At 40.9% G+C, this 13,321-nt stretch overlaps 1 protein-coding gene across 4 annotated transcripts in view; it reads right to left on the bottom strand.

The window, feature by feature from the left end:
• Nucleotides 1–13,321, bottom strand: part of DPF3 (double PHD fingers 3) — a 216,858-nt gene that overhangs the window by 20,493 nt on the left and 183,044 nt on the right. The window contains exon 10 of one of the 4 annotated variants that reach the window (XM_044437154.1): nucleotides 1,794–3,997. The exons of the other annotated variants lie outside the window; for them this stretch is intronic. Within the exon in view, the coding sequence (XP_044293089.1) occupies nucleotides 3,804–3,997 (194 nt within the window). The 3' untranslated portion in view covers nucleotides 1,794–3,803. Of the gene's footprint in view, nucleotides 1–1,793; nucleotides 3,998–13,321 lie in introns of those variants that run through there. 4 annotated transcript variants of the gene reach the window in all.

Below are 13,321 nucleotides of genomic sequence, written 5' to 3' on the forward strand. Positions count from 1 at the left end.
TTACCCATCACTTTTCCCATTTTTTTCTCACCCAAAGAAAACAACTGTTAAGGGAAAGAAGAGAGAATAGCTGCAGAATGCTGTTCTGCATTTGGAAGCACCTGAAATTTTTGTATAAGGGCAATAAAAGGAGCTTACTAGCTCCATCTTCCTTGCCTCTTAAATCTGGGGAAATGCTCTTGCTAGAGCTCTTTGCTGGCACAAAGCTGAACTGGCATGCAAAACTGGACTCTTTCAGGTAAGGACACAGAGGATGGACAGCCGTGTCACTCTTGTTCATTAAAGAATCCACTTGTGTAGCGGTGCTGTCATGAGAGCACTCCCTCTACTCATAGTGAAATAGCAAAGTAGCAATAGCTACAGACTTCACGACCAGCTTCCAGCACAGGTGCAAGAGTTCTCTTGTGCCACTCCTGAGCCAACTGTATGGCACATGCACTGAGCTCTTGGAATACATTTTAAGAGACATCTAGGGAGATAAGAGAAAATCACAGTGTGCATATGGAAACATACAGATAGCATCATTATGCGAACACATGTAAGGCGTGCGAACAAATTCAACATGAGTACTTTTGAAGATCTGATTTTCTCTACTGCCAATTAAAATACAAATGCTTCCCATTTTGTTTTCGGACCATGTATTTAGACTCTAGATTTTAAAATACTGACATGTGATTTATATGTAGCAGTTAATCTACCCTGTTACATAAGGACTGTTTTTACATAATGGGGGAATAATCTGAGTAGTCCCTCTTAAACATTATTCTCTTGCAGATCAGAATGGGAAGTTCCCATACACATGAGGCTCTGTAGTGTAGCAACAGATTTAAACTTAGTACACACATAGCTAAATTAAAACCCACTGATCTGAAAGGGGATTAAAGGGGCAATCCTAGCCATGGCACCCTTGCTGTTCAGAGGTCCCCGAACATGGAGACATCCAAGATTTCTATGCATTGCCTGGCTGCCACTGGAACAGGAAGAACTGAGGAGGCAAGATCCCTCTCCCCATATTCCATATTTGGTGATTTTTGCTAGCTGGGCTTTTCCAGAAAGGAGAAGGCAAGGGGGTGGGAGGAGGCTCAAGATATCTCGCAGCCTGGCCTTTCCAGACAGCTACCCTCCAGCCCTTTTCCTCCTCTGAGGTTGCCTTTCCCACCTTGAAGAGGCACCCAGCATGGTTCTCTCCACACAGGTTGAAAGAAGGTAGGACCTGGGATCAAATTTCTGAGCCCTCTTCTGATTCTGGAGTGCTGTCTCCAACCTCAAAGGGGTTATTCAGGCAAGACACTCACCAAGGAACCCTAGATTTGCTCCCTTAGTGTACATTAACTCATGGCCATGATTAATATACATTACGATCCACGAGTGTCTCATGGCACAGCTGCACAGGTTCTGTCTGGCTTTCCATTTTATTATATGAGCTATTAATCCAGTTGCCGCTTTATTCATAACTATCCATTTATAATGTTTCTACCAATTATTCAAAGTCAAAATAAAATGAAGACCATCTGGAGGAGTGCAGGTCCCTCCACTCCGGGGCTGGACCCTTGGGTGCTACGCAGACAAAGGTCTGAGTAGGTATAAGGCAACTTTATGTCCTGTTCTCACCTGCCCTTGCCGTAGTGGCTGACTGATGCTCTGCTAGGTAAGCACTTGCTTTATCCCTTTTTGAAAGTCACCGGGAAAATGGAAAACAAAAAGTGGTATGTCAATTTTTTGTATTCTATTAAGACAACTTCTTTAAACAAACAAATAATATTTTATCAGATGGGAAAAGAAAACAAAATAAGTAGAGAAGGAAGTTTTATTTTCAGCATGGAGGACAGCATTGTAAACAACAAGGACCTTTCAAAACTATGTACAGCAACTGCAGGTTCACAATTTTTCCTTTTAAAAAACTTGGGTAACTAAATATTTACAGAGAAGTATATAGGAGGTGCCTTGGAAGTAAATTTTATATGAACACAAAATACAAATTAATACAGTATGCAGTTTTTCAATATGGATATGCATTTTGTATCTAACAGGAACTTTAAAAAAACTGGCAGCAAAATTATAGTCTGGAAATTTCCAAGCGAAATTAATTAATTGAACTTTCTACAGATCTAAGTCTTCTCCCACTGACTCCAGTAAGTGTCCTGCATTGATTTTAGGGGGCTGTAGCTGTTCAGATCTGACTGGACCCAGGAGGCAGATTAGTGATGCTTTTTCTGAGCTAGATTCAACACTGCCCTACTACGCAGCATCCCTGAGAGAGCAACTGGGTGCGCATCATTTGCAGCGCCACTGCTGTGCTGCTTTAATGTATTTCGCTGTGGCTTCACTTCCCTTGAAGCAAGCCCAGTGGAAATGTATGGTGACTGTGCAGCAACAAAGCTGAGAGGATTGCTCCCAGAATTGCATGAGAATTTTACGTTTAAATGATCCTGCATTGTCTTGAATCAGCATTACTCAAACCCAAATCACTTCTCAGACTAGGCATTCCTAAGCACACTTGCCATGGAGTAAGTCCCACTGTAAGACCCTCTTCCCAATGAGCAAGCGTGCAATCTCATTGCAGGGTATTCTTCCAAGGCATTGCCATCTACTCATACAGAGGACTTTTAACATCATATGGTGAGCATATGTACATAGAAATTTGGATCAGAACAGGATAGTTAAGCAACTTTTCCCAGAAACAATTGTGTATCCATTGGAATCAGGAGTATTGCTCATCCAATCTTCCCAGCAAAACCCTACCTTAGGTAAGCTCTCACAGAATGACTTTCTGAAAGTCATCATGTAAGCACCAATTGTCAGTTCGTCACACATTGGTCCTAAGAAATTACAGTAGAGAAAATAACGATGACCTTAGCTAGATCTCACTGTATAACTCTATTACTTCTGGAAAAAGAAGTTGCCAATATTTGTAACGTTCCCATCTGTTGCTAAACATTCTTTTAAATACTTTTTAGCACGGTTTAGAGATTCATGGTTATCCCCATGTATTGTCTCAAATACTCGTTCTGGGTTTCTTACACTTTTTTTTTTAATTCTTTTGGCAAGCAGCTCTTAGCATCACCATGAATTATCTACTTAAAAATACAACTTTGCAGACACCAGAATATTTCTTCCTTTTAAAAACACCTCAATTCAGCGGCATTGGTATGTTGGTAATGCCTAAACCTTCTGTTAGTCTAATGGTCCAGGGAAGACTGTACTTGTAGTCCTTCTTACAACTATTTATCAAAATATTTTGTTCAGGGTTTCTTTGCCTAATATAATACATCCAAGTGGAAAACATTAGCAGACATTCAGGAAAATAAGCTAGAACAACTTTTAACTTACCACATCCACTTTGGAAAAAAAACAACAACCAGCAAGTGTACAAATGGCATCTTTCAAGAGAGAGCAGAATTTTGTCTTTATTTTCATAACTTAAAAAAGGTTTCTCCTGAAAGTAAATAGGAAGTCTTTATGTTACAGTAAGTGCTTTTGAAAAAGTCCCCCTTCACAAAAACGTCTTTTAGATTTTTGAAGTAAAATGCATTTTAAACAAAAATATTGTGCAACATCAGCACTACTTTTCTCTCTTAAATATTGAAATAAATAAAATAACTTGTTATGTTTTTTAAGTTTTCCTTTTTTGTTGTTTGTTTGTTGCTTTCAGTCATTTCTACTGTCAACCACTTCCAGTTTGACCTGGGCTTTTACACACACACACACACACACACACACACACACACACAAAATACTTTAAAGAAAAGTTATTTCTTTAAAAAAGGGGGGAGGGGTAAAGGTTTTCTTTGTATTGCACAAGCTTAGGGAAACCCCAAGACTTCTCTGAGCAAGTGCCAGCAGGCATTCCACAGTCCAGGCTCCTGTGTGGGATGAGACACAGGCGTAAAAGGATCACGCAATGAGAGGAGGATCAGCGCATCCTGGCTACGCTTAGTTGACTTCTTCAACAGTTTTCTTGAAGGATTCAGAATCCAAGTGAGTGCAGGAACATTATCTGCAGAAGGAAAGGTAAAGAAAGAGGAAACTAAAAAAGCAACCCTCAAATAACAATAAGCAGTATTATTTTCACCAAAGCAGCAAGATATGTGTGAGAAAGAATGGCTTTTCATCAGCTGAACAGAAAGTCCCGTTGTCCATGCTTAGGATGAGCTAAAGTTCACCAAGTGTTTATCTAGCACTTGCTTTGCAATTGTTCCATCTTAGAACTCTAGGGTAGTCAAGGTGCGTCAATCTATGCCCAATGCGTGTCCGCCATCACCAAATAAGCACACACCTAACATTAAGGGGCAGGACTTCCAAAGGAGATTGATGTATCTTTCCAGCAAGATGCATCCCTTCTTATAAACGAGCAACTGCACACCATTGTCCTTTGCTTTTCACCTCTAACTGCTGTTTCTTTCAAATGTACAACAAACCGTGAGTTATGAGATGCCAAACAGCGTATGATTTCAATAGCAGCAACTTATTTTACAAAAGACAGTTTTCAATGTTTGAAGTGAGTACAATGGGCATGCAGAGGAAGGAAATAGATTGTAGCAGCCCAACCCTACACAGTATCCACTTTGGACTGACCTTATGCCCATGTGCTAATACATGTAAGGTCCATGCAGACAGCAAAGTGAATGCACTTCGGTTGAGGATGAGACCTGCAAACCTCAGTCACCTCCCCCTTCTGCATGTTCAGTGTATGTTCTCCTGAATTCAGTGCACAACCTGGGCTGACAAAACTCCTATACCTTAGACAGCTTCTTCAAAGCGCAAATTTCCACAAAGCACATCTTGATACATCACAGTGCTGCTGGGATGAGAACTCTTCTTGCTGAAATTTCAGCTTCTGCCCAGCCACTTAAAATGGTACAAGAGTCCTGCACTCTATTGCATCAAGTCATCCTACTAGAAGCGCAGATGAAAGCCAGGACTGTACCTTCGATACAACAAAGAACAGTGAGGCTCTAGTTCAGGATAAGATAGTTTCCAGCTAAGCAAGACTGTGTGACAACAAATCTAAGAACTCCAAGCCATATATGGCAACAATAGCTGTCTGACTGAATGCTGGAACCAAATGAAAAACTTGCAGTTTATTCTTTGCCTAAACCATCTGATACAGGAATAAGTCAACACACCAATGCCTCAGCCGATGAGCTGCTAATAACAGTTACAGTGACAACCTTTCCCAAAAGTATCCCACCACCATCCCGTGCAAGCACACACATCACTCTTTCTCTTCAGAATTTCTAGAAGTGGCACATTAAATCCTAAAGCCAAGAAAAGAATGGATGTTTGTATTGACTGTGTTCAGACAACACAGTAACACCCCCTCACAGACACACACACATGGTATGGAAGGGTTTTCATTGAACCATGCAGTGTTGTTAAAATGTGGATTATCATGTTGTTTGAACCCAACCAAGATAACAAACCATGGTGGACAACCCACAGCTCACAATCCAACAACAAACCATGCATTCTTTTCATGGGTTCTTTGTGGTTAATAAGCCATGCCATGTTAGGGCAGCTGAGTTCAAATAATACAAAAAGCCATGTTACAACAACAGCCCTCACATAGATGAAATGTTTTGCATCTCTCCTTAAAAAGTATCTGGAAGGACAGGGAAAATATCCTTCATTTTACACCTCCTCTTCAACCCAGGAGGTTCAGCCAGTAGAAAACAGCATGATCCTCCATCCTCCCTGTTTGATGGCTCAGCAGGAAACTGCCTGCCCTTCAGTGTACAGAACCAGATTTTGGCTGTAAGAAACACTGCTATTTGAATAGCAAACATTTTAGGATTTTTGTTAACTGGGAAAAGTGCCATCTTGTCCTTTGCCTTAGGCAACAAAACTTCTTGGGCTGGCCCTGAGGGGTTTTTTTAAAAGCAACTTCTCATGTCTGTGCCTCTTTAATAAACAAATCTTAACTGGTGCTGTTGGAAGTACCTGTTGCAGTATCACTCAGAGTCCATCTTACCCAAGTGCCTAGACAACTGTTCACAGTGTAAAGCAAATGACAAATGCACTAGAAGTATTTCTATCTCTTGGACCTGACACTGCATTTCCTCTCCTGTTCAGGCCTACGGGAAAGTGTTGACAGGGGCTCCCATGTAAATAACATACAGGATGCAAGAGAGAGGAGTGTGTACTTGGGTCATAACAATCCTCCCCCCCCCCCCGTGTGTGTGCGTGCGTGCGTGTGTTTTAACTAATAATTTTCAGGGTAACCCTGAATCTGCTGGTGTCTCCCTCTTGGCTACAGCTTCATGACACTTATGAATTAGATTTGCTTAAAGGTTGCCCATTAGCATCACACTCTCTGGGTGGCCATTACAATTAAATTACCAGGAGGAAACATAAATAAAATAATGCAATTAAAATGCACAAGATAAAATAACATATAAATAATTGTTGACAATAAAACTTAAGTTACTAGATTAAGACTGGTGCAAATTGATGTAAAAATAATCTAAGCGGTGCCATAAGTGTGCCAGAAAAGGAACATTTTTGTCAGGTGCCTAAAACTAAGCAGAGTAGATGCCTGACAAATCTCTGATGGTAATGCATTCCATACTTGGGGTGCCACCACAGAAAAAGCCCTCCTCCTTGCAACCTCCACCTTAAACTCCTTAAAGGGTGGAACTCATAGGAGGGCCTCCACTGATGACCTTAAATGATGAGCAGTCCCTAAGATAATGTGGTCCCGAGCCATTTAGGGCTTTATATGTCATAGTCAAGACCTTGAATTCAGCCTGAATTGGAACAGGTAGCCAGTGCAGCTGATGAAGGAGGGGTGTAATATGTTCATAAGAACTAGTTTTTGTCAGCAACCACACTGCCCTGTTCTGGATCATTTGAAGAGTCCACACCCTTTTCAAAGGAAGCCCCAAATATAGCACATAGCAGTAGCTCAATCTGGAGGTTACCAGTGCATGAATGACGGTGACAAGATGACTCTCATCCAAGTAGGACCATGGTTGGTAAATCAGTTCAAACTGGTAAAAGGTGCTACTAGCAACCGAGTCCACTTGGGCACCCAGGGAATGCTCAGGGTCCAGGAGCACCCCCAGACTAAGAACCACGTCTTTTAGAGGGAGTGCCATCCTGTCCAGGATGGGTTTACAGTCTCCCAGTGGAAATGGAGGTTTGCTCGCCAACGGTACTTCCATCATATCAGGATTGAGCTTGAGTTTATTGGCCCTCATCCAATGCATTATTGAGTCCAGGCACCGATTAAGGGTAGAGACTGCCACACCTGGGTCAGATGAGAAAGAGATGTAGAGCTGAGTCTCATCAGCATATTGGTCACACTTCAGCCCAAACCTCCTGATGACCTCTTCCAGCAGTTTCATGTAGGTGTTAAAAAGAATGGGGGATAAACTCAAACCCTGTGGTATTTATTCCATGCTGTATGAGTGATGGCACAGGGTGATAATTCCTCCAGCACCACCATATGGAGGCAGTCAGCCAGGTAGGAACAGAGTCAGCTCAATGTGCTACCTCCTACTCCCAATCCAGCTAACTGCTCCAGAAGGATCCCATGGTCAATGGTATCGAAAGCTTCTGAGAGGTCCGGGAGAATCAAGAGCAGACCTGGGCACTGTATGGCCCACGGGCCACATCCGGCCCGATGGCTGACCCTGACTGGCCCGCATGAGGTCACTGGCAAATTAAAAGTCAATGCAAATATATATTGTTGTAATATAGATTCAAGCAATACAACTGCACTGCTTTTATTTTGAAGGATCTGCTAAATTGAATTGAATTTATTGCTTTTCATGTAATGTTAATGTTAATGTTTTTGTGAATATTCATTAAATAGTGTTGTTCTGTGCTCCACATTTTCATTGTATCATTGTAATGTTTCATTTACTGTTTTTATAGAGATATATATTAAGCAGAGCTGTAAGTGTATTGGTCCGGCCCTTAACAACTGTCAAAGTTTCTCATGCGGCTCCATAGGAAAATTAATTGCCCACCCCTGATCAGGAGGATCGCATTCTCCCTATCTCTTTCCCAACAAAGGTAATCCCACATGGAGACCAAGGCAGTCTAAGTTCCAAAGCCAGGCCTGAAACCCAATTGAAATGGATCGAGATAATCAGTTCAAGGAAATTTAAATCAAAAATGGGGGGGGGGGTGATGATGATGATGATGATGCCTATGGAAGGAGGGCACTGGACTATGATAGCAACACATAATCATCCAGGGAAGTTTAGTTTCTCAGACTATGGATCCATTTTTACCCACTATCTAGCATTGAATTTAATGGGCTCGGTCTGTGCTGGATTGAGGCCTCTGTGTCTATCTTTTCAGATAGAAGTTTTTTGAATGACAGCTGAGATTCTAGGGTTTCTACACCAACTGTCATGCACTATATTACATGTAAATGTTATAAATGATATAAGGATAGGAAACCATCCTAGGTTTCATGCCCAAAGTCAGTGGCACCTGGATAAAAGATCAGGAAACAATCTTCTCCCTCTGGTGACCACTCCTCTGCCACATTAAATCACAAGCTATAACAAAGTGCAATCTGCTGCCCAGAATTCCCGAAAACTTTTTACCATACATTCTTCCTTTAAAGCATAGCTCTTTAATACAATGGCAAGAGAGCACTGAAAGACAAATCCTCTCATTAAATGGAGGAAAGGCTCTATCTAAAACAAGATTTTGATAAATTCATAAACACTGACAAGAAGTGGCCAATTTATCTATATGATAAAATAGCATTTATCATATAGATTTGCTGTAACCATTAATTCATTGAAGAGCAGAGCATCCAGAGCACAAATACAGTAATGAGCAAAATTCCTAGAGAACTATACCTAGGGCTAATTCAAATTTTGGACTGCACATTTTGTTTTTGTCCCTGCCTTTCATGCTGATGAAAAGAATTTGCCAGTTTAGAATATGACAGCAGGCATGGAAAGAATTTATCACAGATGGTGTCCCTTCCACAGGCTGTGCTTATCAGCTATCTGATCTGCTCCAGGCATTAGGAGGAATGTCTTGCAATATCTATGGAACTACAACCACAGGCTGAGAAATGGCAAATATGAGCAACTCCACACAATAAGCAATAAATGTGTGGGGGAAAGATTAAGGGTAAAGCAACCTCATGTTCTCACTACTCCACTGCAGTGTTAACCACACAACCACCCTGCATAGAACATACAAATCCTCTTTATTCAAATGGGGAGATTTCAGGGATGAGCTTTTATGAAGTCAAGTAGGAAAACATAACGAGAAAAATAGGATACTCAGATAACTATCCATCTGCCATTAACTTTCATGGTGTATCAGGAGGTAGTTCTCTGACAACAACTCATTACTTTGTGAAAAGACAGCTCGCCCCTTGCACTGGAATGATGCACTGGTACAAAGAAAAATGGGGAGGAAGGGGATTTACTGTGGCTTGGTCTTGGCAACCTCCTGTAGAGCAGCCGCAGTACATATGGGTGTTCTGAGATGAGAACAGGGAACGTTTGACTTTAATCAGCGTCTATCAGGAGACTTGTGAACTCAAGAGCCAAGAACAGGTGTCAGCCTTGCACCATGGTTTCCTTGTAGCCATGGGATTTTGTGGCATGGGAAACAGAGAAGGGATACTCTGGCTCACTTATCACATGGTGTTTTCATACCCTAAGTGCAAAGCTATGATCTGAGCTGCAAAGCAGTACATTCTCCACTTCCATATCCCACTACTACCAGGGTCAGCTGAAGATATTCTGTTGCCTAAGGCAAAGGACAAGATAGCACCTTCCCCTCCGTTCCATCTACAAAAGGTGCCCAAGCTGGAAATTGATTCTGACTTCAGCAGCAGCTCCACATCCACTCTGTGAAATGGCTGCCTCATCCTGCAAGGGCTGGCCCTGGCTACTCTTTGAACCTCTGTACAGGATCTGGTGTTTCTGAGCAGCCATGGAGTAACCGAAGGGAAAGCTAAGAGAAGAGCTTCCACAAAGGAGCTGAGAGCTGGGGAGTTGTATAATAATCACTTCATATAAGGTAGCTTGAAATGTGCACACACCCACACACACACATTGAGAGAGAAAATGTGTGTGTGCACATGATCATCAGAGGGGAGGTGAATTAGTATTTATATCTCTTGTGTCATTTCTTATATTTGCATTATTACTGTTGACCTAGGTCATCCTTCCAAACTGCTGTTTATAGATATGTCACTGCTCTTTTAGTCCTACCACTTTGGAAATAAAGTTTTCTGTAGAAGAGTAACTCTAATGGACTGGCTAAGTGCAAGACTTCACAAGCATCAATTACATGTTATTCTTTGAAATAAGAGGACTAACTGGCTGGTTTGTCCTTCTGTTACACAGACTGCTCGTGCACCATGCTCTGCGTGGGCAATTGTTATATTGTTCTGCATCACTGTGGTTCTAACTAATGACATTTTGTTCAGTCCAGCTCTTCACCAGTTTATTCTAACAGAGGTTATAACAGCTTACAAGAAAGCTTTTCTAAATGCTGTTCTCTTGCTTCATATTTTGCCTTGTCACTCTAGTACATTCCACATAAAGGCAATGATTACATGAAGCTCTTTAAATATAATAACATTCCTTGAGAATTCAGTATATGCATAAAAATAAACAAAGTGTGGCTTACTCATAAACGAATGAAATAATTCTCTTCACATAGTACACTATATCCACTAAGTCTCTATCTCCAAATCTCCCCAGCAGCAATTGCAAGCAATTGGATAGCCCACCTGTAAGGCTACTAACTCTTCAGGCTATTTTATACATTTTGCAAAGCTAACTTGGATAAGACATTGAGTGGGTCTTTCTGACTCTCTGTCAAGAGTACTTGTTTGGAAACACAATGAAGAAGGAAGGAAATGACTCGGTTCTATGGTCACTGAATTCCTTGCTTTTTTGAATTCTTAAAGGTGAGGACATCAGGATTACAAAGGGTGAAAACACACTGTCCAATTTGGATTAATATTTCTAGGTAGTACTTGAGATCCTAAGGTGAAGTGGTCCTCAATAGGAGATTCTGACCTCTTAACTGAAAGCTCTCTTGGCTGGATATGTTACTGGGTTAAACCAGAAATCCAGTTACTCTTATTTTTACTTGACATGTACATTGATGTAAAGAAGAGTGGGATTTGGTCAGTACATCCAAATAACATATCCTCTCTCCATCCCCCTCTCTTGTTCCTTGTGCGTCGTGCCTTTAATTCTGTGAAAGTTGGACAGTGAAGAAAATGGATGCATTCAAAACACGGTGCTGGAGGAGAGTTCTGCAAATACCCAAGACCAACAGAAACACAAACAAATGGATTCTAGATCAAATCAAGTCAGAACTTTCCCCAGAAGGAAAAAAAAGATGAAAATGAAGCGGTGGTGCTTCAGGCACATCATGACAAGGCAAGACTCACTGTAGAAGACAATCATGCGAAGGAAAGTCAAAGGCAGAAGAAGAAGAAGGCCAAATATGAGATGGTCAATTCCACAAAGGAAGCCACAGTCTTGAGTTTACAAGAGCTGATCAGTGCTGTAAGGATAGGACAGTTTGGAGGGTGTTCATTCAGAGGGTCACCATAAAGCAGAGATGACTTGACAGCATGTAACAAAAACAAGCTTGAGGACAGGGATTGTCATACTTTGTATATGTATAAGCCACTTTGGCAGGGTTTTTTTCCCCTAAAGGGCAGGGTATACATTGTGTAAATAAATGAATATACACACAATCCATTCCTTCTTCCTCTTATCCAACCTTCCGATGTTTTGGACTACAACTTCTGTCAACCCTACTCGGCAAGGTCAATCATAAGGAAAGCTAAGAACTGTAGTCCAGACATCTGGAGGCACCAACTGGGAGCTGCCCTACTATACCTTTCCATGCCATCTCTTTAGTAGTCAGGTCTGGATTTCTCAGTTCAATGTAATACAATACAGATGCACCAGGGAAATGTCCCCCCTCCAATGGAAACAATAAAAGATTGGTTTGGGTAATGATTCCTTGGTTTAGACTCCTTTGTAGTTTTGATTTTTGTGGAAACATTTTTCTGGCCATTTAGTTCTGCATGAACGTAAAGAGTTTCTTAGTATAGGGTGAAACACCAGTGCAATAGAATCTCACTTCGTAGAACTGACAATGAATGCTTGATATGCCTGTAGCTACAACATGGACAGAAATCTTGGTTCTGATCAGGCAGCAAATATTGTCTGACAAAATACTTTCATCAAGTAAAACTCACAAGACCCTAAGAAGCTGTTATTGACAAGATCAGAACACTGGTCCATCTAGCTCAGTACTGATAATACTAACTGGCAACTATTTTCCATGGCTTGAGAAATGCATTTTTCCCAGCTGAACCTGGTGATGCTTGGGATCAACCTATGACAGTCTGCATGCATTGATAGTGACTTGCAGCAATTAAGGATTGGATGGCATTGTTAAATCAGAATATCATTGATTTATAATGGGAAAGCAAGATGTAACATGACTGGCAGAACCATAACAGGAAACATTTATGAATGTGGAGAATCAATATGAGTTATATACATCATGAGCATCACACAAGGACCAGTTTTATTGCCCCCATACAAATGAAGGACATTGACATGGTTTATTTTCCATAACTTTTGGATACCTAAATCATGGTTAAGTATGGGCTGTGACTCAAGATATGAAACCTCATTTTTTAAGTAAGTTCGCAAACCATGATTTGTCCATTTGGCCTGGGCCAATCATGGTCAAGGCAGGTTCCTCCCTCCCTTTTTACTTACAGGATGACAAGGAAATATCACTAATAACTATAACTATATTATTCTATATATTCTGTCTCTCTCACACATATACCCACACACACACAAAATAAGACAATAAGTTAAGCAATTGTTTTGTTTTGTTTTATATTTGGGATCATTACCACTACTAAGGTAACAAACCATGGTTAATCTATGCATAGGCCCAGTTTGGACAATCATATCTTTGCTGAATAAGCCAAAATGTTTGACTGAACATGATGCAGCTCTGTTGCTCTTCCCATTATAGTGCAAGCAATCAAACAAGAAAGCTATGGTTAATTAGTTGCTTCCTGGTTTGCTTTTCATGCAATGAAGGGAGGAGCAAGAGGGCTGCATGAACAGGCAAGAAGCTTGTTCATATCTTGGCTTATTCAACCAAACAATGATTGTCCAAATTGGATCTTTGCATATCATGAAACATAGTTTGTTACCCGACCTTATTAAGCCAAGATGCAATTATCCAAACAAGGGCCATCTGTCTACTCACTAACAAGCAAACAAACTGGGATAAATTTAAAGCATGGACATTTCATAAAGAATACTTCATTTAG

The sequence above is a fragment of the Varanus komodoensis genome, unplaced genomic scaffold (assembly GCF_004798865.1).
Source record: "Varanus komodoensis strain SLA01 unplaced genomic scaffold, ASM479886v1 scaffold3, whole genome shotgun sequence".
Classification (NCBI taxonomy): domain Eukaryota; kingdom Metazoa; phylum Chordata; class Lepidosauria; order Squamata; family Varanidae; genus Varanus; species Varanus komodoensis.